The following is a 26,555-nucleotide window of genomic DNA, read 5'->3' as shown; positions in this document are numbered from 1 at the left end:
ATATACACAATACCACATACCGGGAGAGGGGAAGGTGGGGTAAAAGGGAGTGGTAGGGGGAGGAGGTGAGTTAGGTAAGTATTATTACCAGCGTTTCTGTCCTTGTTGACAGCATGGCGCCTTCGTCCATACATAGATGGAGTTGGACATGGAGGAGGAGGAGGAGGACCATGATGTGGAGTGGGAGGGGGGGGGGAGGTATGGAGTGGTAGGAGGAGATGTGGACTAAAGGTGGAGTAAGACCTTTGTGTAATGTCACAACTTGTTAAATTCATTCGGAACCAAGGAAGAGAGGGAGGGAGAGTCTTTCAGAAGTGGTAGCTATACTCGTCGAGTCCCGTATCTGTGTCTCCTTTGTTTAAGATTATTTTATGTTGGCCTCCTGGGCTGTAAATTCTCATCCATACCCCCAGATAGGAGTAAATCTGGTGTAGGGGGGTTTGGTTCTGGGGAATCTCCTTTCTGATGTTGTTTCAGGCCCTAGAACCCCGAAGGGCACTAGTTCCTGACCTAGATTACCCACAAATAGAGCCAAGTATCTAGAATATAATGAAAAGTAAAATATAGGAATAGAACAGACCATGGTGTCTATAAGGAAATTGCATACAGGTAGTTCAATTGATATTCATATATAAATTCCCAAGGATTAAATATAAACATACAGGAGCTACTGACAATGGACTTAAATTTTTAACATATAGAAACCGTGAAATTAGGACAGTTATTTACACGAAAGAACACACACATAATATATGTGTATATGTATATATATATATATATATATATATATATATATATATATATGTATATATATATATGCGGAAAAACCACCAAGGAAAAAGATAAACTGATGACCAAGCACTTTCGTACTCTGAGGATGTCTGAATAGACGAAAGCGCTTGGTCATCAGTTTATCTTTTTCCTTGGTGGCTTTAACGCATATTTAGAATCACGAGTTTATGTGATTTCTCATGCATGCATACATATATATATATATATATATATATATATATATATATATATATATATATATATATATATATATATATATATAATATAAATGGATTGAATTTTGACATTAACCGCTGTTTCACAATTAGAAACAGCTTTCATTTTCAACAATATTTGTCTGAGGTAAGATTCCTGCCTAAATACACTCATACAGCATATATGCGCGCGTACACACATACACACACACATACTCACTCGGTGGCGCGGTTGGTAGAGTCCCAGACTGTCAGTATGGCGGTACCGGCGGTACCTGGTTCGAATCCTTCCCAGGGCTGAAATAATTTCAGTATCGCTGCGCTTCAAGCCGTTACTCCAACCCTCGTGGGCGGGGAATTTGAGTGTGTGTTTGCGTGTAAGGTCATAGCATTACCCATAGCTTGGTCATACGAGCTCTGAGCTCTCTTCCGGGAGGGAAATAGCTGTCGATCACGAGTCCAGCACGTGATCCAAAGACCAAGGTGAATCACGTACACACACACACACACACACACACACTGATAAGGCCTAAATTGGAGTACGCAGTGACACTATGGTCACCCAGTACCAAAAAGAATATAAGGAAAATTGAGAGAATCCAGAGAGCAACTACGAAGATGGCCCCAACACTTTCAAAACTGTCATATGAAGAGAGATTGTCAAAACTAGAATTACCGACTCTGGAACAAAGAAGAGAAAGAGGTGACTTGTTGACTATCTACAGAATCATGAAAGGTATGGAAATCCTTGATAGAGAAGACTTACTAAATTGGGATAAGAGAAATACAAGGGGACATGGAAGGAAACTCGAAAAAAGATAGTAATAGAAGAGACCTGAAGAAAAAAAAATAAGAACAATTTAGACACTGTGAGATACAGAGACGGGATACCACGAGCGTAGCTCCACTTCCCGTAAGATACAACTAGGTAAATACACACGCACACACACTCACACATTCACTCACTCACTCACACTCACACACACACATACACACACACACACACACACACACACACACACACACACACACACACACACACACACACACACACACACACACGAGACTCGGTGGCGCAGTGGTTAGAGTTCTCGGCCGCCACTACGGCGGTCTGGGTTCGAATCCTGCCCAGGGCTGACATAATTTCAGTATCGCTGCGGTGCAGGTTGTTACTCCAACTCTTGTGGGCGGGGAGTTGGGTGTGTGTGTGCGAGTGAGGTCACAGCATTACCCATAGATCGGTCACATATGAGCTCTGAGCTCTCTTCCGGGGGGGGGGGGGGTAATAGCTGCCGATCACGAGTCCGACACGTGATCCAAGACCATGGTGAATCACACACACACACACACACACACACACACACGCGCGTGTGTGTGTGTGTGTGTGTGTGTGTGTGTGTGTGTGTGTGTGTGTGCGTGTTTACCTATTTGTATCTTACGGGAAGGGGAGCTACGCTTGTATGTCCCGTCTTTATATCTCGCCATATCTAATTTGCTCTTAAATCTTTGTATTGTTTCTGCACACAATTAATTTGCTCTTAAATTCTTATACTATTTTTTCGTCTAGTATGTTCCATACATCCACTACTCTACAGGGAAAGCTGTTTTTTCATGGCTCTTCTATAACTGTCCTTTTTGAGTTTCTTTTCATGTCCTCTTGTGCTTCTCTTATCCCAATTTAGTAAGTCGTCTCTATCAAGGACTTCCACACCTTTCTTAATTCTGTAGATGGTCAACAAGTTACCTCCTCTTCTTTGTTCCCGAGTCAGTAGTTCTGATTTTGGCAATCTCTCTTCATATGACACTTTAGATAGTGTTGGGGCCATCTTCGTAGTTGCTCCCTGGATTATCTCAATTTTCCTCATATTCTTTTTAGTACTGGGTGACCATAGTACCGCTGGATACTCCAATTTAGGCCTTATCAGTGTGATTAATGTTTTCTTTACATTTTCTTCATCCAATTAAGTAAAAGCCACTTTTATTGATCTTAGCAAATTATAGGTTTCTCGGACAATTTTGTTTATTGTTTTTTATTATTTTTTTTTCTTTATTTGATTTTATTTTGTTTTGTTCTATTTTGTTTTATTTTGTTTATTGTCAGGGGACATATCTTCGGTGATGGTCACTCCCAGACCGTTTTCAAGTCACATTTTCGTTGCTTCTTTTTCACCAATTTTATGTTATCCTGATATCCTTCTTTTTCTTTACTTTTTTCCAAATTCCATTATACTACATTTCTTTATGTTGAGGTCCGCTTTCAACTTCTGACTCCATTTCTAGACCTTGTTCAGGTCTCTCTGTTGTGAATCACAGTCCGTGTGTGTGTGTGTGTTTACCTAGTTGTGTTTACCTAGTTGTATTCAACAGGAAGGGGAGCTATGCTCGTGATGTCCCGTCTTTGTATCTCGCAACATCTAGATTGTTCTTAAATTCATGTATGGTGTTTGCACACACTATTTTTCGTCTAATTTCTTCCAGACATCCACCACTCTGTGGAAATCTGTTTTTTTTTTTTCAAATTTCTTCTATAAATGTCCTTTTTGAGTTTCTTTTCATGTCCCCTTGTTCTCTTCTATCACACTTTAATAAGTCTTCTCTATCAAGGACTTATATGCCTTTCATAATTCTATAAATGCTCAAAAGATAATCTCTTTCTCTTCTTTGTTCAAGGGTTGGTAGTTCCAGTTTGGACAATTTTTGCTCATATGACAGTTTTGAAAGTGTTTGGGGCCATCTTTGTCGTTGCTCTTTGGATTATTTCTATTTTACTTATATTCATTTAATTTTTGTACTGGATGTCCATATTGTTGCTGCGTATTCCAATTTTGGTCTTATCAGTGTGACTTGTATTTTCTTTACCATTTCCTCATCCAAGTAATTAAAAAACACCTTTATTGATCTTTTAACAAATTGTGTGTGCGTGTGTTGCGTGTCGTTATTATTTCATATTAAGCTCATATATAAGCTCATATATATATATATATATATATATATATATATATATATATATATATATATATGTGTGTGTGTGTGTGTGTGTGTGTGTGTGTGTGTGTGTGTGTGTGTGTGTTTATGTATGTATGTATAGATATACATATGTATGTATATATGTGTGTGTGTATTTATATATATATATAAATATATATATATATATATATATATATATATACATATATGCAGAAAGTTCACTATAAACAACACGTGATCCACAAATTTTGCTGGTAACCGCTAAGGAAATCGGAAGAAAACAGTATATCCCAAGCGCTTTCGTGTAATTCACATCTTCAGATGTGAATTATACACATATATGCAGAAAGATCACTATAAACAACACGTGATCCACAAATTTTGCTGGTAACCGCTAAGGAAATCGGAAGAAAACAGTATATCCCAAGCGCTTTCGTGTAATTCACATCTTCAGACAAGCGCTTGGGATATACTGTTTTCTTCCGATTTCCTTAGTGGTTACCAGCAAAATATATATATATATATATATTTATATATATATATGTATATATTTTTTTATATATATATATATATATATATATATATATATGTATATATATATATATATATGTATGTATGTATATATATATATATATATATATATATATGTATGTATGTATATACATATATATATATATATATGTATGTATATATATATATATATATATATATATATATATATATACATATACGCATTTGTAAGTACCACAGGGTTTGCGTTCAGTATATATGATTATGTAAAACACATGATTAGAAATATTTAAAGACCAAGTATAGATTTATATTAGAAATAATTTCAAGTTAGTCTCAGACAGATAAATTAAGTAAAAGTATAACTAATAAAATTTCATTCGCTGCATACATTGATGTGCTCGCATATGACCATATATGTATAAGTGGTGTATGCATTAGCTGTATAATAAATGTTCAGTGTCGCAATCTGCAACGTCGGGCATCGAGCACTCACGGAAGCTGCAGTCGTTAAAATATTTGTACAAACTTTAACGTTCAGTCTTCTATTATTACATAGTCTTCATTTAGTTTATATAACTTATTTTCTATCTTTTTATTACATCATATCATTTGTATATCATGTGTATTGTAAGCTTCGAGTTTTATATTTCAGGTCGGTACATCATCGGCTCTTTTCTACGAACAATGTAAACATGTTTTGACAATCTATTGGGGTTACACTGGAGGCGAGGAAAGAGATTGTAACATACAAGCAGTATGGGATTTCTTAAACGTATTCGTAGCGAGGTGAAGCCATTTTTTATTCATGGAGAACAGAAATCTGACGAGAATATTGTTGTAAAGATTATCCAGGCTGATAATGCATACACAGCAGAGGTAAGGTTAGAATTAAAACGATCTAGCTGAAATCAAACATTGCCATGCACTGAGCTCCGCGCAGAGCACATATTACTTTCCTTTTCATACAGTCACTTTAATTCCATTGTTTGGTACATTCATCTATATTGTTTGTACTAGTATGACATGTCACAAAGTTTCATGTTAGTACTAAAGCTATTTGTTTGTGGTAGAGCTGTGTTTGTTGAGTATTTGCCTGATAAATAGGCCAGTTTGAAATTGTTTCCTCATTTCAACTTAAAAAAACAATGCTTCATATTTCTTTGATATACATAAGTAAATAAATAATGGTGAATGAAAAATGTCATTGTTAGCTTGTCTCATGTAAATCCAGGTCACATATTTTTTGCTCAAGTAATGTAGAAATTATGAGAATGTTTATAACTGGCAAATTTTTACTTAAGATTATTCATGAGTTCTATGGGAAAAAACTGAGTATAACTAACAAGTCTCCCTATGTTTGACTTATATTTGATATGCAAATGCTGCTTTTTCATTTGCCTCCCCAAAACTGATCCCTTTAACCAAATGTCCTATATTGACTGGGGTTAACTTGGCTCAACAAAATTCAACGTAACCCCATAGCAAGGATCTGTTACAATGTAGCATATTACCTCCTGGGATAGATGCCAGATGTCAGGTCTTGGAACTTGAAGCTTTTCATTACTTAATGAGTAAAGAGGGAAAGCTGATAGCATTTGCACAAACTAGGTAACAACCAGTACATGTACGATTTTAGGCTGCAGTAGATGACACTGTCAGGGGTACCTTAAAATCTAGTAGGTATGATGTAGCTTTTACATATTTCTTTCATAATTTTTTCTTCCACACTAGCTGGAGTATGTGTGAATTAAGTGATAATTGTCTTCACTACCCTGTTGATATCTTGGTTAGAGTAGCCTTTATTTACAAGACCTTCAGTAGATCCTGATGGTGGATTCCTTATAGAATTGAGGGTATTCATTAATTTATTAAGGTACACTCCATGGGTTGTTGGTTTAGTGTACATATTTGTCTTTAAGGCAGTTGAAGTTTGCTGGAAAAGTGCATTTAAGAAAGGTAGTTTGTTATCATGTTTACTAAAAGAATCAACAATAATTTTACCATACAAAGTGTCAATGAGAAACTAGTAAATTATACTTGTTATGTTTACTCACAGGAAAAAAAATGGACCAGATTACTATATAAAAGTTTTTTCAATCTTTCAGTTAAGCCCGAACCATGATGCAGTCAAGCAGTGGGCACCCAAGCTGGAGAAAACTCCATCGGAATATGTCAAGATGTTGCAGGAAGCACTTGATGGGAGTGGGGATGAAGACAACAAAAAAATCCAAAATGTCTTTGAGATTCAGAATAGCTACCTTGTGTGGAGACAACCGGTGGCAGGGAAAGACATAAAAGTTGTGTTAGGAAAGATCCCGATGGAGAAGGTAAGCCAGCGGACTTTTTCTTGTTTACAGGATACTATAGTAAAGCTGTGGAATATTCTGAAGTTCTTTTATTGGTTTAGTATTGAAAATTTGTCATAATTTTACGTTATCAGAGTTTTACTTGTGCACAATGAATATTGCAGTGATTGAACATGTTTGAATAAATGAATAGAAAAGAAAAGGATTACATATTAAAGTAGTATGTATATTTACTGTTTTTCAGCCTTGGTTACTGTATTTAAAATCTAAACTGGGATTAGTATTACTATGTGCAAAAAATCAAGCAAATGTGTAAAAGAAATGTTGCTTTGTTATTGTTCATCTCATATGTGAGGAAGACTAGTAATGGTTACTTACTGATGGTGGTCCTGCAAAATGGACTTCAGAGAGAATCATCTCCCTGCTACCCATTTTCTAAATCTGTCAGCCCCCTCAACTCCATCTGGAGAGATGACACTTGGTCTAGGGTTGAGGCCTAAGATCTCTATCTCAGCTTAAGCTTTATTTCCTCCACCTCACTGCTCTGCTTGCTGTTGACCATAGGGTTAATTTGTGTTTCACTGATGGAGAGATCAGAAGTATCTACCATTTTGAAAATAACTGATGGCCAACCATACACATGGAAAGAAACTAAAAAAGAAAAGTTGTGTAAAGGATGTTAAAAACTTCAGTAGAGTTAGTTTAGTGATTGAACATATGAGTTTGCTAGTAAAGGTAGACCAAGAACATTTGATATGCTAGATGTTTAAAGTACTCTGCTCTTTTGGAAGAAAAGAGAACAGATGAAGGTTGAGGTGTAGGAAATAGGTTTTGGAAGCATAAAAGGCACGTGAATTTTTAGCTTTGACAGTAACATGTTTTTATTTCTTGTGTTTCCTTTTGTTGAAATTGAGTAGCAACTGTTACATATGGAAATCAGACTCTACTTTCTGATGTTTAATTGACAGGGTAGACAGGAAGGCACAGTGGGAGGTATTGCAGATATATGGAATAGGAAGAAAGCTGTTAAGGGCAGTCAAAAGTTTTTATGAGAGTAATAGAGCTTAAGTTAGAATCAGAAATAGAGAGAGTTAGTGGTTTGAAGTAAAGGTGGGACATTGCCAAGGATGTGTTATGTCACCTTGGCTGTTCAATTTATACATGGATGGTGTGGTGTAAGAGGTAAATCCAAGGGTGATGGGTCAGGGATTGGAGATGAATAAAGGAAATGGAGAAAAGTGGGAAATAAGTCAGTTGTTGTTTGCTTATGACACTGCTCTTGTGGCAGGATCAGAGTAGGGGTTGAGGAAGTTAGTGACAGAGTTTGAGAAGGTGTGCAAAAGAAGGAAGTTGAAGATAAATGTGGGTAAAAATAAGATGATGAGATGTACAAGGGGAGAAAGTGGCAACAGACTGGAGGAGAGTATTAAGGGAGAGAGATTGGAGGAAGTGGACTGTTTTAGATACTTGGGTGCAAATGTAGTGGGAAAGGGAGGTGTGGAGGTAGAATGTAGATTGAGAGAACCAAATAAATGCCTTGGGAGATTAAAAAGTGTAATGAGAAATAGACATTTAGGAATGGATACTAAGAGGAGATTGTATTTACCTAGTTATATCTTACAGGAAGGGGAGCTATGCTTGTGGTGTCCCATCTTTGTATCTCGCAGTGTCTAGTTTGCTCTTAAGTTTGTGTATAGTTTTTGCACACATTATTGTTTTATCCAGTTTGTTCCAGATATCCACCACTCTGTGTGGAAATTTTTCTTTTTAAGGTCTCTTCTATAACTATCCTTTTTGAGTTTCTTTTCATGTCCCATTGTATTTCTCTTATCCCAATTTAGTAAGTCCTCTCTATCAAGGACTTCTGTGCTTTTCATTATTCTGTAAATGGTCAGCAGGTTGCCTCTTTCTCTACTTTGTTCCAAAGTCGGTAAATTCAATTTAGCCAGACTCTCTTCATATGACAGGTTTGAAAGTATTGGGGGCATTTTTGTGGTTGCACTCTGGATTCATTAAATTTCCTTTATATTCTTTTTGGTACTGGGTGACCATAGTATCGCAGCATATTCTAGTTTAGGTCTTATTAGTGTGAATAGTATTTTTTTAACCATTTCTTCGTCTAAATAGGTAAAAGCCACCTTTATTGAGTTGCAAGAGCCTCTGACAATTTTGTTTATCTGTTGATCAGGGGACCTGTCATTTGAGATAATTACTCCCAGGTCTTTTTCAGAGCCCACTTCTTTACTTCCTTTGTTCTAATTTTGTATTGACCTGATATTCTTTTTTTTTTTTTACTTTTTCCAAACTCCATTATGCTACATTTCTTAATGTTGAAGTCTACATCCCACTTTTGGCTCCATTTCCAAACCTTGTATAGGTCTCTCTGTGGTGATTCACAATCCGTTTCAGTATTCACTTTCCTCAGCAATTTAGCATCATCTGCAAAGAAGCTCATGTAACAATCCACATCTTCATCCTTGTCATTCACATAAATAGCGAACATTATTGGACCCAGTACAGATCCCTGTGGAACTCCACTAATCATCTCCCCAGCTGAACTCTTTTCTCTGAACTTTACTCTCATTTTTCTGCCATGCAAGAAGTCCTTCATTCAGTTTAGTAATTTACATTGTATCCCTCCTATGTTTTTCAGTTATTAGAATTATTTTTGCATGGTACTTTGTTGAAGCATCTTCTTGATGAAGTGGACAAGGTGCAGGGATGACCCGTCATCCAGGAGGTGCTAAGATAAGAGGGAGGGTGGAGGGGTGTGGAGTGTATTCGGGGATGGAATGGGTGGGAATGATTTTATGCCTTTTCCTTTTTGGCTACCTCCCTTGTAAGGGGGAAAAAGCCTTGGTATATGTATGTAATTTGTTGAAGGCCTTTTGTAAGTCTAGGAGAGAAGTGATTGTGCTGACAGCACTGTATGGGGCTGAAACATGGAACGTAAGAGAGGAGAAGTTTGAGTGTGTATGATTGGGGTTACTAAGCTGGATATAGTGAGAAACAAAGAGGTGAGGAGGAGAACAGGGATGGAAAGGGAGTTGGAAGATAGAGTTGATGAAAGAGTATTGGGATAGTTTAGACACATGGGAAGAATGAGTGAAGGAAGATTAGTAAAAGAGGTGTGGAATGCAGAGGTAGAAGGAGTGAACAGAAGGTGGCGACCAAGGATGAGATGAATGGATGTTATAAAAGGGGCATTGTGAAAGAGGGGAATGTCTGTTGAGGAAGGAAGGTAGAAGACAGAAAGGGGTCAGTGGAGAATGGTTGTGTATGAATGATGCTGTGATGCATGAGGGGGAGTGGGTGGGGGATGGGGGGTGATGGAGTTTGTGTGATGAAATAATTAGACACAGCCTGAAGGGATTTCTTCCTATCTTCTCTTTTTCTGCATGAGGGGACGGAGAGAGAGGGGTCACCAATTTAATGAAGCGGCCTTGCTGTGGATGTGCTGTGTCTTGCAACATTACTTCTGACCCAGGGCAGTTGGTGAGATGCAGGGATGACCCATCATCCAGGAGTGGGGTGAATGGGAGTGGAGTATTTGGGGATGGAATGGGTGGAGTGGATTTTATGCCTTTGTTCTTTTCCAGAGTTAGACACGTTCCTCAATTTTGGGAATAGCATTCCTCAAATGTTTTTGCTTGGTGCATTCCTGCATTAGTATTCCCAAACTATTGAAATGTCCCTCAAAATAAGTACGTATGTAGTGCATTCCTCAAAAAACTTGAAAAAAGTAAAAAAGAACACTGTTCCTCAAAAACAGTACTGTGTGCAAGAATGCAGAAATGATGCACCGAGCAAAAACATTTGAGGAACACTATTCCAGGGGACATCCTAGGATGATGTGGATGGATGGGGTGAAGGGGCCTTTGGGGAAGAGGGAAATCTCTGTTGAGGAAGGACGGGAGAGAACAGAAGACGGGTGAATGGAGAATGGTTGTATATAGATGATGTTGTGATGCATGAGGTGGAATGGGCGGGGGGATGGGGGGTGAGGTAGTATGTGTAAGCAAAATTTGACGCAGCTCGAAGGGATTTCTCCTCATCTTCTCCTTTTATGCATGGGGGGACGGAGAGGGGGGGTCGCCGATTTAATGAAGCGGTCTTGCTGTGGATGTACTGTGTCTTGCGACACTGCTTCTGACCCAGGGCAGTGGACAAGGTGCAGGGATGACCCGTCATCCAGGAGGTGCTAAGATAAGAGGGAGGGTGGAGGGGTGTGGAGTGTATTCAGGGATGGAATGGGTGGGAATTATTTTATGCCTTTTCCTTTTTGGCTACCTCCCTTGTAAGGGGGAAAAAGCCTTGGTATATGTATGTATTCCAGGAATATATTAACCATGGCCAGAGGAATGCAGAAACACTAACACACGACCCAAAATTGAGGAATGCACCCAGCTCTGGTTTTTTGGATACCTCCCTTGTTAGGGGGAAAAAAACTTTTGGTATATGTATGTAATTGTATTTTCCATTTTATTTTCTTAAATCAGGAAGCATTCACAGAAGCTGTTAGTACCATCTTTAGTGATGTTGTTGATGAATTGAATAAGTGCAGAGAAGATATCAGAAAACTGGACAAAGAAAGAAAAGATCTCCATAAAGGTAAAACTGCTGCAAGAGCATTGTATTTTTTTGTTTTCTTTGTCATCTTCTTTAAATTACATGTTGCCATTTAGTTCAAAGGAGACTGCCTACATATTCTTATTTGAAAATACAGTATAATACATATATGTGTGTGTTTTTTTTTTTTTTTTTTTTTTTTTTTGTGTGTGTGTGTGTGTGTACTGCTCCAGTCCTCCAGCACTATACCTTCTTTTAGACAAACATTAAACAACCTGACAAGCCAGTCCACCATCACTGTATCTCCCTTTTTTTGACACCACATGACACCCATCTAACCAAGGTGCCTTACCTGGTCTCATCATTTTGATAACTGCTTTCACCTCATCTTTCCTTATTTCTCCTCTGTTTTCCTCATTCATCACTGTCATTTTCTTAGTACTTTTGACTGCAACTATCTTTCCCTCCCTATCCGCCTTCACATTAAGGAGCACCCTAAAATTCCCTGCCCATCTTCCTCTCCTCTTACTGCCATCTCTTCCATTATCATATATATATATATATATATATATATATATATATACATATATATATATATACATATATATATATATATATATATATATATATATATATATTAGAAAGGTGGAGGGGGAAACACAGGTCTTTATCTGAATATCGAGTTTATTCCAGACCGGTTTCGCTTACAATAGCTTCTTCAGAGTAGTGTTATTCTGGGTCGAAGTTTGCGGTGTATATAGTGAGCCAGGCCCACGTTCCCTCCTTGTGGAGTGGTTGGTGGCTGGTTCCAGTATAACATGTCAAACAACATCGGTATAACATATATAATATAATACAATAATAATAATATAACATAATATGATATATGACATAATATGCAATATAATATGATATATAATATATTATATTGTATTACAGTATAATAACATAACATAATAATAATTAGCATCAATACAGAATGCATATATCAATAAAATTATAATAAGAATAGAATACATGATTTTTGATAAATGAAAATATAAATGAAAATGAATGTCACCGTGATGTTTTGTCTTTGTATAAAATCCCCGTGTTATGTCAGAGCTGTCCTGGGGTGCCTTTCTATAGCTGCATATTTCACTGTGTATTCTGTCCACTTGATGTCTCCAACATAAACCAAAAAATAGGAGACATAGACTGGAGAGGTGGCAGAGGAGAGTCCAGATCAGATGATGCAGGGCAGGGGGCTGGGTGGGAGGGAGTGGAAGGTTTGAAGACACTGGAATTTGTGGTTTGCCTTGCCATTTTTTTCTTGGCCTCAAATATATCTCTGTAGACGTTGAAGGCTTGCTCCACATTATATGCAATTGTTCCACTTCATGAGATGAGTAAAAGCAGCAACGACTGCAACAACACTGTAGGATCCCATATTCTGCATTTAGCCTCTCTCCTACTGTTCCACTTCATGCTGGGTTTGGGTCCTTTTTCTTAATTTTTTTCGATGATTGCATCTAAGCCAGAGAACACTTCATGAAGTGTTTTGATGTCAAGGCTTCATTGGGGTGCACCATCGTCATCAATACCATGGAGAGCTTGTTCTTGTTCCAACTCCTTCAGATCTTCTTTGCTGAGTGGCTTATCATGGGACTGTAGCAATTCATTTACATCACCTTCATCCATCTCCTTGAAGCCAGCCATATGTGAGAGCCTGATGATGTCCTTATGAATGGATGCCACATCACTAAATCCAATGAAGTCATCAGTTTTCTTGACACACTTGGGTCACAGTTCCTTCCAGCAGCCATTCATTTATTTTTTCTGTCACCCCCTTCCATACTGCATTGGTATTGTCAGTGGCCTTCTTGATATTATAATTGGCCCAAAACTGCTTGACTGTGGGCTTGTCTGGGCTGTCAGTCATGTTAATCAGCTGATTCATTGTGCAGCACTGGTAATACGCCTTGAAAGTGGTGATCACACCTTGGTCTATGGGCTGGATGAGTGCTGTCATGTTTTTGGGCAGAAACATCACCTCTATGTTGTCTGCCCAATCTTCCGTGGTTGTTGGGTGGCTTGCGGCATTGTCAACTAGCAGGAGGATACAATTAGCACTGTTTCCTTTGGCAGCATAGTCACGCAGTGCAGGGGACAAATAATTTGCAACATAATGCTGATTCATAGAAGACATAATCCAGGCCTTCTTGTTGGATCTATATATCACTGGAAGATATTCTTTCACATAGCCCTTAAGTGCCCTTGGGTTTTCAGTGGTAAATCAGTAAAGGTTTCAGCTTCAGGTCCCCAGCTGCATTACCACCCATCACCAGGGTTAATTTGTCTTTGGATACTTTAAATCTTGGCATTGTTTTCTCCCTAGCAATAAAGGTTCTGGATGAGGTTTTCTTCCAATACGGGCCTGTCTCGTAGTAGATTATCTCCTGTTTGGCACTGTAACCACACTCTTCAATGTGTTTTTTCTGTGTTGGTATGAATGCTGCAGCAGCAGGCTCTTCAGAACTTGCAGCCTCACCAGTCATCTTGATGTTGTGTAGAGCTGCTCAAGCTTTATAACTGTTGAACCAACCTTTACCGGCACTGAAAGTTAACCCATCCATAACTTCATATCCCTTCTTAATGTAGATCATTATAAATCAAGAGGGCTTTCATTGTCACAGAGGAAGCAGGAAGAGAATTGTTGCAGTGAGACAGGTCATCAGTCCACAGCGTTAAGAGTCTCTCCATTTCCTCCATTATTGGTTCCCTCTGCCTTGTCAGCATTTTGCCATTAATGTAGATGTTTCACCAGCTATTTTTACACTCTCCTTGTTTGGTTATTGTGGAGACAGTTGATTGGGGCAACTGCATGATTCTGGTGACGGAGTTAGCTCCTTCACCTCCCTCATGGTGCTTAACAATTTCAAGTTTGTTCTCCAACGATAAACAATTAACTCTACCTCAGTCTTTTGGGCTTTATCTTACCAGTAGTAGCTGTTGCAGGCTGCTTGGAAGCCATCACATTATGTATAGGGTGCGGCAAAATTATGGCAACTCATTCATTTGCATATAATTTTATTGAAACAAAGAAATTTCAAAGAACGACAACAAATAACATTAATATGGACCTTTGGCACTATCATATTCAAGCGGTTTCAAAGTGGCCTCCTTTGGCAGCGATACAAAGCCTCAAACGCTTCTTGAAATTTTCGGCGATGGGCCGCAGCTCCTCCGGCGTGATTCTGTCCCACTCCCGGCGCAACGATTGCTTCAGCGACTCCAAACTTTTGTGGGGCTTAGCACAGGCCCTGGCCTCCAAAATCGACCATACGCTGTAGTCCATCGGGTTTAGATCCGGAGAGTACGGCGGCCATTCCGCAGATGTGATAAAACCCGGAAAATGGGCTTTGCACCACTCCTGAGTCGTTTTCGCCTTGTGGGCCGGAGCGGAATCCTGCTGGAACGTCCATTCCGTATCGCCAAAGTGCTGCTGGGTCCACGGAAGTACCACAGCCTCGAGGATGTCGTGTCGGTACACGTCCTTGTCGATTTTGACCCCCTGTTCCACGAAAACCAGGGGTGTCTTGCCGCTCGCGCAAATTCCGCCCCATACCATGATGGACTGCGGATTTTGGCGGTGTTCGATGATGGCCGAGGTGCCGGGAGCCTCTGCGGACCAGCTCCTGTCGTTTTGGCGGTTGTGTGCTTGTTCCACGGTGAACAGCTTCTCATCCGTGAAGACGATCCGCTCCCACTGCTGACCTGCGGCCCGGCGAATGAGCTGGCGACATCGTTGCAGCCGTACGCGCTTGTTTTCGTTCGTCAGGAGCTGAGCTTTTTGGATCTTGTAGGGCTTGAGTTTGAGCTCCTGTTTCGCCATTCGTCGCACTGATCGGTCGCTGATGCCAGTTTCACGGGCGATTTTCCTCATGGAGACCCTCGAATTTTGCTGGACTCGCTTCTTGATGATCTGCCTGTTCCTGGGAGTGTTGACGGTGCGTTTTCTTCCTCTTCCTGGACGGTCGCCTTCATGACCAAGCTCCTTGAACCGCTTGACTGCTTTTGAAATGACATCTTTACGAACACCGAGCAAACGAACAATGTCACATTGACGTTTTCCTTGACGATGCAGCTCCAAAATTGCGTTATGTTTGTTTGCCATTCTGAAAAAAAATAGGAATTAAGCATTACAAACTTGAGATAAACATAACTAGCACAAAAAAGTATGGAGAATTCAGTATAACAAAAATTATTTGGCTGCAATAAAATATGTTCGCGGTAGGACAAATTTAATTTGGTTGCCATAATTCTGCCGCACCCGATATTACTCTTGTAAAAGCAACAATGAATGTGAAATATTAGCACAGAACACAGACACTGATACACAGGTCAAGGGAGTAGACACAACTGAATAAAGAGTGGGAATGAGTTTCAGTGGGTGGCACTGCGATCATGGTGCGTTTGTTTATGGTTTGGTGATCTTATAATCAAGCACCTACATTGAAAAATGAGCGAGTGGTATCAATTCAAAAGGATCATATAAATGAAATATCAGATATTGAACCATCAAATAGCGAGGGAAACCTGTATACACATACACACATATATGCATGTATATACACATACATATTCTATCTGTCTATATACCAAGAGCTTTTTCCATCCTCTAAGCTACCAAAAGAAGCTATGATGAATGCATCCCAGACAACTATCCAGGATGCAACTCTTGACCCCATACTAACCCATTATGGAAGACTACATTGTACACAATCACACATGTCAACAGCACAATATACACTCTGCAAAGGATTTGTAGGAAAACCTCATTCCAACTAAGGCATTCCTCAGGGAGATGAGACTGCTCAGCCAGACAGTCTAGGGAACGACACCAACAACTGAAAAAAAATGTATCTTTTTACCCAAAAATCTCCGAGAACCTACTACTTGTACTTCACAACATGTCCATGCAAAAGTACATAGATACTCAGATCACATAACAAACACCCCCAAGGACCCCTACCTCCATACTTCACCTTTCTCTTACTGAGAAACCTCTCCCTCAACAAACAGGAATCACATTGGAAATACTGCATTCAGGCCATAACCCAACATTAAAACAGTATCAACACTAAATAGGCCTGGCCACAGACTCAAATTACACCAGATGCAGTCACTACACAGAAGACACCAAACACCTCATATTACATCCTATCTGTCTATATCTATATGAATGTGAAGACAGGTAATAGAGGCACAGGGAAAACACACAAATAGAACAATAATTTATTTTTTGACTAGTTTCACAATAAACTCTTGATCTATTTGTGTGTTTACCCTCTGCCTCTTGTACCATATTTACATTCCAAGTGCTTCTTCCTCCTTATAAGGGAGGTAGCCAGCCAAGGCACATACCTTCTCCCACCCATTCCACTCCCATCCACCACCTAATTGTTTCCTTCTCATCTTAGCTCCTTGTGGATGAAGGGTCATCCCTGTTTCTTGTCCTCAACCTGGGTCAAAAGCAATGCAGTAAGACATCACATACAGAGCAAGGCTGCTTCATTTACAAGGTGATCCTCCCTCCTCATCCTCTTATATATCATATTCTGATATCCATAAATTTATTTGCATGACCATTTTCAGAGCATAAAAAAGCCATTGCTGTTGCTGAAAGTAGTGTGAAGGAGAAGGAAGAAATTGAGCGAGAACTTTATTGTAAATTCTCCCTCTTGCTTAACTCGAAAAAGAACGAAATCCGTCAGCTGAAGGCACAAGGCCCCAATTGTTCAGGTCAGTGGACAACATTGTTTTAATATTATTGCCTTTAGCGTGGTTTAGTGATAATGGTTGTTGTCCTGAGCTTCAATGACCACCTTCAGCCCCACAGTGGCTACCAGTGGTTCTCACATCCTCCCACAGATCTCTCTGGGAAGAAATTTTTGTTATTTGTGTTGTATTAGTGTTGTTTATACTTTATATGACATATGTGTAATAGTTTGGTTTTACTTTCGTATAGCTGTAGTCCCCGATGAACCAGATGCAGGTGTAGAAGCCTCATCTTCCACCTCAGCCACAGTCTCTCGGACCTACGCCGCAAATAAGCGAGAGTCTAGTGATGATCAGTATGATGAGGACACTGATGTGGACTCTATTGATACTGATGAAGAGGAAAGGATTAGCATCTCCCCTCGAAAGAAGAGGGCAGCCATTGCCTCCAGTACCCAGCTGAAAACCAACAATGGCTTCGGTGCAGCAAGCAGTTCCAATGGAACCCACTTTGTGGCATCATCAGCCGCTGTTAGCTCACAGCATGATGATATTTTCAATGACAGCATGGAGCTAGACCTGTCAATGTCTGTCCCGAAGAAGGCCAGGCTTCAGACATCTAAGAAGGAAGAGGTTATGGCTGGAGAGGTGAGTTCTTCCACTCATAGCCTTAGCAAGAATAAGAAAAAAGACATAAGAGACAATCAGATAGAAGGCAGTAATATCAGTATCGAAACTGCCGAGACCCTGCCCACATCAGCATCTATTTTTGATGAAATGTTTTCGCAGGATGATTAGAAACTTCCTGTTTTATGTATTTTTTGTGCAAAGCAAAATCTCTAAAAGGAGTCAAATATTGTACACTTCCTATTTATTTTTTAAAATATATTATATGTGCAGGGTTTATTTGAACTACTAGTCACTCATTAGGCATATAATTCAACTGCATACAATCCTGCATTTTAGGAAAAATTTTACTAAACACGATCCCTTTTGCAAATTCTAGTTTCTTAGAAAAATAAAACTCTCCTTTGATTTTTGGAGTTATGCTTTATATTCCCTAATATCAGGTAGTGGTTTTAACAATATAGTATTTTAGTTCCAAATGCACATTACACAAAATTATTTTGATACTTATGTACATGCTGAAACAAACCATAATATCCTACTAATGAAGATTATATAATGTAGTTTTTATTTACAAGGAACAAAGGTATGCCTTGGTAAAGTATTTTTTAGGATTAGGCTTTTCATTTTTGTCTTTTATGTTTAGTAATTCTATTTTTTCACTCTTAGTGATACAAAGTTGAATTTGTATTAAATTATATTGCAAATAGCAAGATGTAACATTTTATCACAGCACTATGTTACACATCATATTTTATCGGAGGTGCATACAGTAGATTTTGAGAAGTTTGTGTAGTTTTGTAAAGAATTTTACAAGTATTGTTTTGGAAATGGAAAGAGATTGGAAGGTGTTAGGGAAAGAAGGATTTAGAGACACTGGTTACCTGTAGTTTACGTCATTCATATTGATTAGCACTAGTTAGAGGTATTTAAATTGCTTCACAACTCAACAGGGGACTTTTAGTTTAAAAATATAATTCAAGATTATTTGAAAATAATACATGGTCAAGCTTGGAGGATTAAATTTTGAAGACTGTATGATATGCTTTGAATTATGTTAAGTGACAGATAATAGGTCATTTTAGATCTCATGGACTTTGAGAGTAGATTAGAATAGGTCATGACTAGACAAGGCCAAATTTTTAGGACATACATTTTTTTAAAGTGGAAAGTTTTTCCTGGTTAATGAAATAACCTAATGGTAGTTAGGAAATATGTCATCTCTCACAGGAAATGTTAGTTGAGATGAATGTTGCCTTTTGAGAGTAAGAGGGTTGCTTCAAGTGAATACAACCACCTATCAGCAGCCAAAACGGAATGGATTGATTGACTCTCAGAAAAGGGTCAAGTCTCCAGGACTGATTGATTTCATGAATTAGAACAGTAGGTACATTTTAAGATATATTTAGGATAGGTCATCATGGTTTTTGTTATTAGTTTCATTTGGATTGGCAGGACATCATGTGGTAGGCTAGGTCAGCATCATTGCATGTAAATGCCTTTTGAATAGCTTTGGTTTGGGTAAACTGGGTCAAGTTCAGATGTACAGTTTGTTCTGGGCTGAAGGTAGCCCATCATCTGGGTAGTTTTGATTACACTAAGGTAGGTTTACATGAGGCTTGTATATAACCATGAAGGACTGGCCCTAGGATATGGTGTCACGTTAGCTGCAATCAATTTAGGATTAGATATAAAACAGTATCTTAATGAAGGCAACTTCATTTTGGTGACTTATCCTTTACATCTTGGTTCATGAGTGATGGTTGCAAAATGTGTGGATTCACACATTTTGGAAAACTAATATAAAAATTTTGTCTAGTAAGCCATAACCCATGGCTTGACATTTACACCATCCAGTATCACTCTGCAAGCCCTTCATGATGTAGCCTTGTGTAGATCTATCTTTAATTTCCTGAAGTAGGTGAAGGTTCTGGAAGGAACATTTTTAACAAATGAAATATGGTTCTGGAACCGATTTGATATTCTCCAAAGCAGGTGTATTTGTCTAGTGTGTACAGGTACAGTTTGAACAAGAGTGGATCTCTCTCTGGATATGTTTTATATTGGTGATTTGATTTTGTAAAATCTTAGTTTAGGAAGAAAAGTGCCTTAGATTTGCAGCTGCCATTTTCATGTTTGAATCTTTGCAAATACAAATATTGATGTCTTAAGTAAAGGCAGGTTGGGAGCTGATGTGGCTGTGACTTTCCAAGGATCACCAAATTTATGATAAAATGGAGGACAAAAGTTCTTTCACTCCTCCTAAATTCAACTATCTAAATATAGATACTTTTGCATCATTGCAGTTTTATTTACAAAATAAAAGTTGTGTTATTGTAAAGTTAATGATGTATCAAAAAATACATACTTATTGAAGACTGTCTTTGTATAGTTTAATTCAGGAGTGATGATGTGGCCCGTCTTTTGTTGTAGAGTGATAATGAAGGGTTCTGAAGCAGTAAGGGGTTGATGTTTAGATGTGGAGACGGACAATTTTTGCAACATATGTAACAGTTTGGTTTAACGTCACAAACTCCCCCCCTATCGGGAGGCTAGGACGGTGCCCCTTACAGTGGACTTTGTAGCATGGAATTTAATGAACCATGCCCTTAGTTCAATTTCCCCCAAGCAGGGTTCAAATTGTCATAATATTAATAGTTGTTGCCTCGAGTTTCACTAACTGGAAGCCCACATCTCCACAGTGGCTGGCAATAGACCTCAGGTCCTCCCATAGATCTCCTAGAAGAAACAGTGGGTTGCAGCCCATTTTATAAATGTGCAACAGTTCCAGTATCATCAACTTGAAGGAGTTAAAGTAGGGGAGTAATTGCTGGTTGTCAGCTCTCTTGAAGTACAAATGTGGAGGATATACAGTTACTAATAAAGAGATCTTGGGCCATGTCTAGAGCCTGAGTGTCAGCAGCCCTTTGGTGCTGCACCTCCAAGTTATAGGTGATGCTGTTGGTGGGTTTTGGAAACATGATCCTCTCTGACATCCTTCTTGCAGGGGCACTAGTACCTATCATTGGCCTGCAGAATGAATTATTACAGAAATAAACTCGATGAGCTACCATCATTTTTTTAATCATACAAAGAATTATTTATATTAATATCTAGTTTTATATCTGAATATAGATAATTGTGTACATTTTAATGATGGTATTAGTTGGTTTAATTGTATTGTAATTTTTTTATATCTAATGGTAGGATACCAGGTATTAAGATTATAATCTGTTTTGTGTGACATGATATTATTTTTGTGTTAATGTGTTTTGTTACATTGCTCCTTACCCAGGGAGTGGGTAGGAGACAAAAATAACCCTTCATCCATGAGGAGCTAAGATGAGAGGGAAACAAGGGTGCCGAATGGGAGTGGATGTGCCTTGACTGGCTACCTCCCTTATAAAAGCCTGTACACAAGATCAAGCATTGCCCGATGGGCACTCGCTAAATACCCGTCACTCAGGCAAATTAGGCGGGCAAATGATTGGATTGCCCATGCCTTTACTTCACCCACATCACCAGACAATGCCTGGTGTCAAGGGGTTTGCTGCCGACCACCGCTAGTTGCCAACCCCTATGTGTGGCTGTCACCAACCACCACCCTTGTGTACAACAACGCACAACCTTTGCCCAGTAGACAGGCAACGCCCACCAGGCAATACTCGATCGTGTGTACTGGCCTTAACCACTTCATTACGAGTCAAATTCTTGTGCACAGCATTGGCTGCCATATGAACAATGCATCACACTACTTGCATTATAGAATATAAAGTCACTGCTGTATTACTCATTCTCTTTTATTCTGAGTAATAATAAACACAGAAAATGCAATCAGACCAGTTCACAGAATCCGGGATAACTCGTGTACAACTACAAAAAGATATATATAATCAATACGCTGACTCTAGCATCCTCATGTACCCACTCGCGCCTCATGACGCCATCGTAGGTGTCATCGTACTGAAGTGGTTAAGGGGAAAGAAGCCCTGGTATGTAGACAGATGTTATGTGCTTACTTTTCAATTTGAACATACAATTATTTAGCCATTTACTAATTTGAACATACAGTTGTTTAGCTATTTACCAATTTGTAAATGACTTGTTTGGAAATTGTTATTCTGTGCTCATTTATTAGATACTGATGTATAAAATGTGAAGTAAATAGATTATTGAAGGCAGAAAGATGAGTAAGCGTTATCATGTACTCTTAATGTGATGCATAACCATCCTTAATATCTCAAAGTGTCTAGCTTTCTGAACATTGGGCTTGGTAGACCTTTGGCTGTATTTGTGAATGGTGCAGGTCAAATCAGTGTTACAAAGATGTTTGCTCTCTCTGTCCAGTGTCCAGTCATCGCATGTTACAATACCACTCCCTTCATTCTAGTAGCTACCCATTCTAAAAGCTGTAATTGGCCAGAAAGATATTCTTTAAAATGTATCTTTAAGATTGAAGTGGTTGATTAAAACTTTTGACCCAGGTAGGGTAGCTCCTTAGCTAAAGGGAACCACCCACTGTATTGATAAGCATGAGATCAATTATTCAATCTGTTGCCCCAGGTCACTCTCCTAGCAGACCCATAGCCCCCAAGTAACAGGCAACAGCCATTGGGTTGGCCCAGAAGTCACTCAGAGCATGAGAAAATTAGTACAACACATCACTGAGTTAAAGGGATTGATTACTAAGGGGTACAATATTGATTTGCATTGTAAGTCATCAGATTAGGGAGCCTGGTAGCTAAGAAGACATAAGTGCTTGCATCTGGAGCTAAAAAAGGTAGATGGATGGGGGTTCAAGTTCTGTTAGAGCCAATGCATGACAGCAGGAAGACCATGTGATCTTAAATTTCTAAGCTCACCCCCAAAAAAGGAATACATTTTTAACTACCTTTCTGAGCAAGTAATAGCTGAGAAGTTGAAAAAAGAAAGAAAAAAGATATTAATAGATCACAGGTCACATGAGTTAATGATAATTGTTACCTCAAGTTTCACTGAATGGAAACCCACAGCCCCAATGGTAGGCAATGGTCCTCAGGGACCTCCCATGGATCTCTCCAGGAAGAAACTTTGGAATTGTCCGTGTTGTGTTAGCATGAGACTGCTTTTATGTCACCAGCCAAAAGAAATAGGAAGGGAGGAATCTTCTCCTCAACATGCTCTTCAAATCAACTTAATTGAGATCTTCTTTTCTTTTCCCTGTTCATGTTAACATGACAGAAACTACTTTTCTGCTCCCTCTTCAAATTAACTTCATGAAAAGGTTTCCTGTTCACAGATAAAATGTGCTTGATATCTGCTTTTCCATCCTATATTCAGGTTATCTTAATAGAGATGCCTCTTCATTTTGCAAACTTTAGGAATTTACTTTAAAAAAAGAGTGCCAGATGTGACCAATATACTTTTGTAAACATCTATTTCTTCCACTTTGTGTCTGACCTCCATCACCTATTATTACCATCTCTTTGGATCCACTTGGCAAACTACTTTTGCCTCTGTTATCCTATATTTCTTGTTATGGTTCCTACTCATTTGCACTTCTACACATTCATTGCTTCAGTCCTGCTTTAGTCATTGTCTTACCCAGCTTCCCCTCATCATCTTTCATTGTTATATTCTCAGCATAAGTTCCATTAAGATCCTGATCATTATTGATATTTGGTCTACCTTGAAATTCAGTTGAACATTACTTTTGTATTGCTCATGTTCATTTTAGACAAGATTTTAAGACTTTTTCTTGGGATCACTGAGGATTTCTTGATTTTTTTTTTCTAATTTTGTAGCGAGAATGTCATTTACCAATTTCAATTATATGTATATACCAATGGGCTTTTTCCATTTATAAAAGAGGTGGGTAGGTCAAAGCATGCTTTGACTTTGCAGGAAAATAATTGTTGCCTTGAGTTTCACATACTGGAAATCTACAGTCCCACAGCAGCGAGCAACAGTCCTCGTGTCCTCCCATAGATCTCTGGAAAAAAAACTTGAACAGATGTCAGCATTGTGTTAGTGTATGAGTATTCCTATGTCACCAGCTTGTAGTAGGAAGAGGAGGTGATCAGTCACTCATTGTCAGCTCTCCTTACATGTAAAGATAGAGGAAATACAATTGAAGTTGATAGAGAAAGCTTGGATTCAGTCTAAAGGCCAGAAGTCAGCCTGTATGTCCAAATGGATTGAGAATGTTGATGGGTTTTGAAGACCCATCTCTCAGGACTACCTTGTACAGGTATCTGTCTTTGGTCCTTTGTGGGAGAATATTGAAAGGGAAATCACCAGTCCCCTCATTCCATCCTTATCAGTCACCTTTTACAACACACATGGAAACATTGTAGCTGGATTTGTTTATCTTCTACAGGAGTATAAAAAAAGAAAGAGGTGGTGCACTAGAAATGGTGTAGGAGAGACGACTTGAAATATTACTAATTACTGTTCAAATGTTAGTTGCAGTCTGTCACGTTGTACTGTGGACAGTCTTCACCTCTGGAGAACCTGAGGAGAAACCCTGTACTTATCTGCCACCCTGGGTGCATGGGAGGCTTTCTTTTAGTGTATTGGTGTTGAGCTGGATTTTTTTCTGTGTGTGTATTTTTTTATTAAAGCATCAGACAAGCCGGAAAGAGTTTAAAGATATGTAGAATTATGTATGAAACCTCACTAATAGTGCCCATTTTTGTATAAACCCCCAAAGGTTCAAATTAGGTTACTCATGCATAAAGCAGGAGTACTACCTATTAATGATGTGTGTTCAAATATTTCCTCCTGTAACTAAACTTTGTGAAAGTCCCTTTGATGTTTTATCATTCTTACTTAATTTGCAATTTTTATTTCTTCTGCATCATTATGAAGTTGAATCAGAGCCATGCCTTTTGCATAAATGTTCTATAAAAGCCTGTCTAGGCCATTTGTTTCACACTGGGATATTCTTTCCGTGTCTGTCTTACATGATTTAACCCATTAAACTCCGATGACAAGATGTCTTGTCATTTGGTCAAATAAAACAAAAAATCATAAAACACCAAAATGTTTGATCAAACACCAGAAAAATATGACGTCAGTCCTCGCTTCGTGAAGCGAGGACTGACGTCATATTTTTCTGGTGTTTGATCAAACATTTTGGTGTTTTATGATTTTTTGTTTTATTTGACCAAATGACAAGACATCTTGTCATCGGAGTTTAATGATTTAAGAGTAATTACATAATAGACCAGAGCTACAAAAAGAAATTTGCCAATATATAGATTAAGAGTTTAAAATTTAGAACGCCCAAGGGTATATTTCTTACACTATTTCAAGGGCTCCAGTATATATGCTGAGTACCCCCAGTCATAGACCTGCTCTGCATATCTGATCTGTAGTCTGTTATATGCATTGTGACACAGATGTGCTGCATGTAGAATTCTGTGACCATCTACAAACCAGATTTCAATTTGTTTTAGTACTTAGATTTTGTACTTTAGTATTTTCCCTCTTTATGCATTGTAATGTTTCATTTCCCACTTTTTCTGTTCATTACCATGGTTTTCCAATCATAATTATCGTTTTATAACTGGGCTATTTCATTTGAATTAGCTTCTTGTTTTATGGTCATATGTGCACTTTCATTTGTCCATCTTTTACTCTTACAATCCATAATTTCTTTTAGCATTGTCCTTTTTTATTTCCTTCTCCATTGTATGTTTACTTTTCATAAAGTGGACCCAGTCCATTTTTTAATCAATCAGCTTATAATCACATACATATTCACATATTGTCCTGTCTTTACTTCATTTACACACATGTACACAGATATCTGCTGTAGTGATTGCTGCACATCTCCGTCCTTCCTGCTTCAATTACATGTCCACAAATCTTTCTGCCTTCAGCAGTACTCTGTAGATTGCTGCCAAGTTGCACAAATTTGATGTTCTATCAGTACCTGATAAGCCATCAATGGATGAATTTGATTCATTATAAAAGGCTTTACTTTTATTGACTCAATTTGTAGATAAAAGTATATGGTATGTGTGAAATTTACTGTGACCTTTTGAAAATGTTTCATGGTTGACACAGAATGAACTTAATATATTTGTATATAAAATTGAATTAGAATTTAGTGATTTTCCTTCATTGTATTCTGATTACAAGAGTAGTTTTCTGCCATTGTTTGTATTATGTGTTGTGATTTAACTTTTAAAGGTTGTATGTGCTTGCATCACTACAAAAAATTATATTATGCAGAAATTATATGGTGTACGTATATTATGGTAGAATAATTTTCTTAAACCTAAGCAAGTGTAAGTAGTACTGCTGGTATATATTCCATCCACCATCAATGAGATTTCTGTACTGTACCTTTATAAATGTACTCTTATCCTCACTAGAATAGTTACATACATCTTTCACATGCATGGACACAAGGACCACCTAAGCAAATGCAAGAACATATATGGAAATATACATATTTTATGTACATGTATATCTATTTAGATTAGGTGTGGGCAAGGGTTTATTATAAGGTAGTTTCATTGAACTCCACCATGTTGAGGTCAATCAGATTGTTATAAACTACTGATATTTTCTGCTTTTATGAGGAACCTGAGTAGAAAATGAAAGATTGTTATTGTATCCCTGTAAAGGTTATGAAGCTGGTCCTCACAAGTGTATGGGTAGTACCTCCCTTTGTGGAGGAATCCACTATTGATGAAAATATGATATACATATATACATATATATATATATATATATATATATATATATATATATATATATATATATATATATATATATATATATATATATATATATATGAAAGTGGCAGTTGCCGACAAGTCTACCAAAATAAATA

The 26,555-nt window shown here is 38.2% G+C and overlaps 1 protein-coding gene across 1 annotated transcript; it reads left to right on the top strand.

Annotated features, from left to right (window-relative positions):
- Positions 1-4,941: 4,941 nt before the first annotated feature.
- On the top strand, positions 4,942-24,735 carry LOC143020870 (uncharacterized). The gene is made up of 6 exons (XM_076177725.1): positions 4,942-4,984; positions 5,119-5,342; positions 6,572-6,793; positions 11,272-11,383; positions 16,979-17,125; positions 17,352-24,735. The coding sequence occupies exons 2-6, from the start codon at positions 5,223-5,225 to the stop codon at positions 17,897-17,899; spliced, it is 1,149 nt and encodes a 382-aa protein (XP_076033840.1). The 5' UTR covers positions 4,942-4,984; positions 5,119-5,222; the 3' UTR covers positions 17,900-24,735.
- Positions 24,736-26,555: the final 1,820 nt, after the last annotated feature.

The sequence above is a fragment of the Oratosquilla oratoria genome, chromosome 41 (assembly GCF_046742065.1).
Source record: "Oratosquilla oratoria isolate Oo_2021 chromosome 41, ASM4674206v1, whole genome shotgun sequence".
In the NCBI taxonomy this organism is placed as follows: domain Eukaryota; kingdom Metazoa; phylum Arthropoda; class Malacostraca; order Stomatopoda; family Squillidae; genus Oratosquilla; species Oratosquilla oratoria.
Note: the sequence above shows the minus strand (reverse complement) of the source record. Positions and strands in the feature narration are given on the sequence as shown.

Coding starts and splice junctions, on each gene's coding strand:
- LOC143020870 (XM_076177725.1), top strand. CDS start 5,223: ATGGGATTTCTTAAACGTATTCGTAGCGAGGTGAAGCCATTTTTTATT. Junction 6,794..11,271: donor GAAAGATCCCGATGGAGAAG/GTAAGCCAGCGG, acceptor TTCTTAAATCAG/GAAGCATTCACAGAAGCTGT. Junction 17,126..17,351: donor ACAAGGCCCCAATTGTTCAG/GTCAGTGGACAA, acceptor ACTTTCGTATAG/CTGTAGTCCCCGATGAACCA.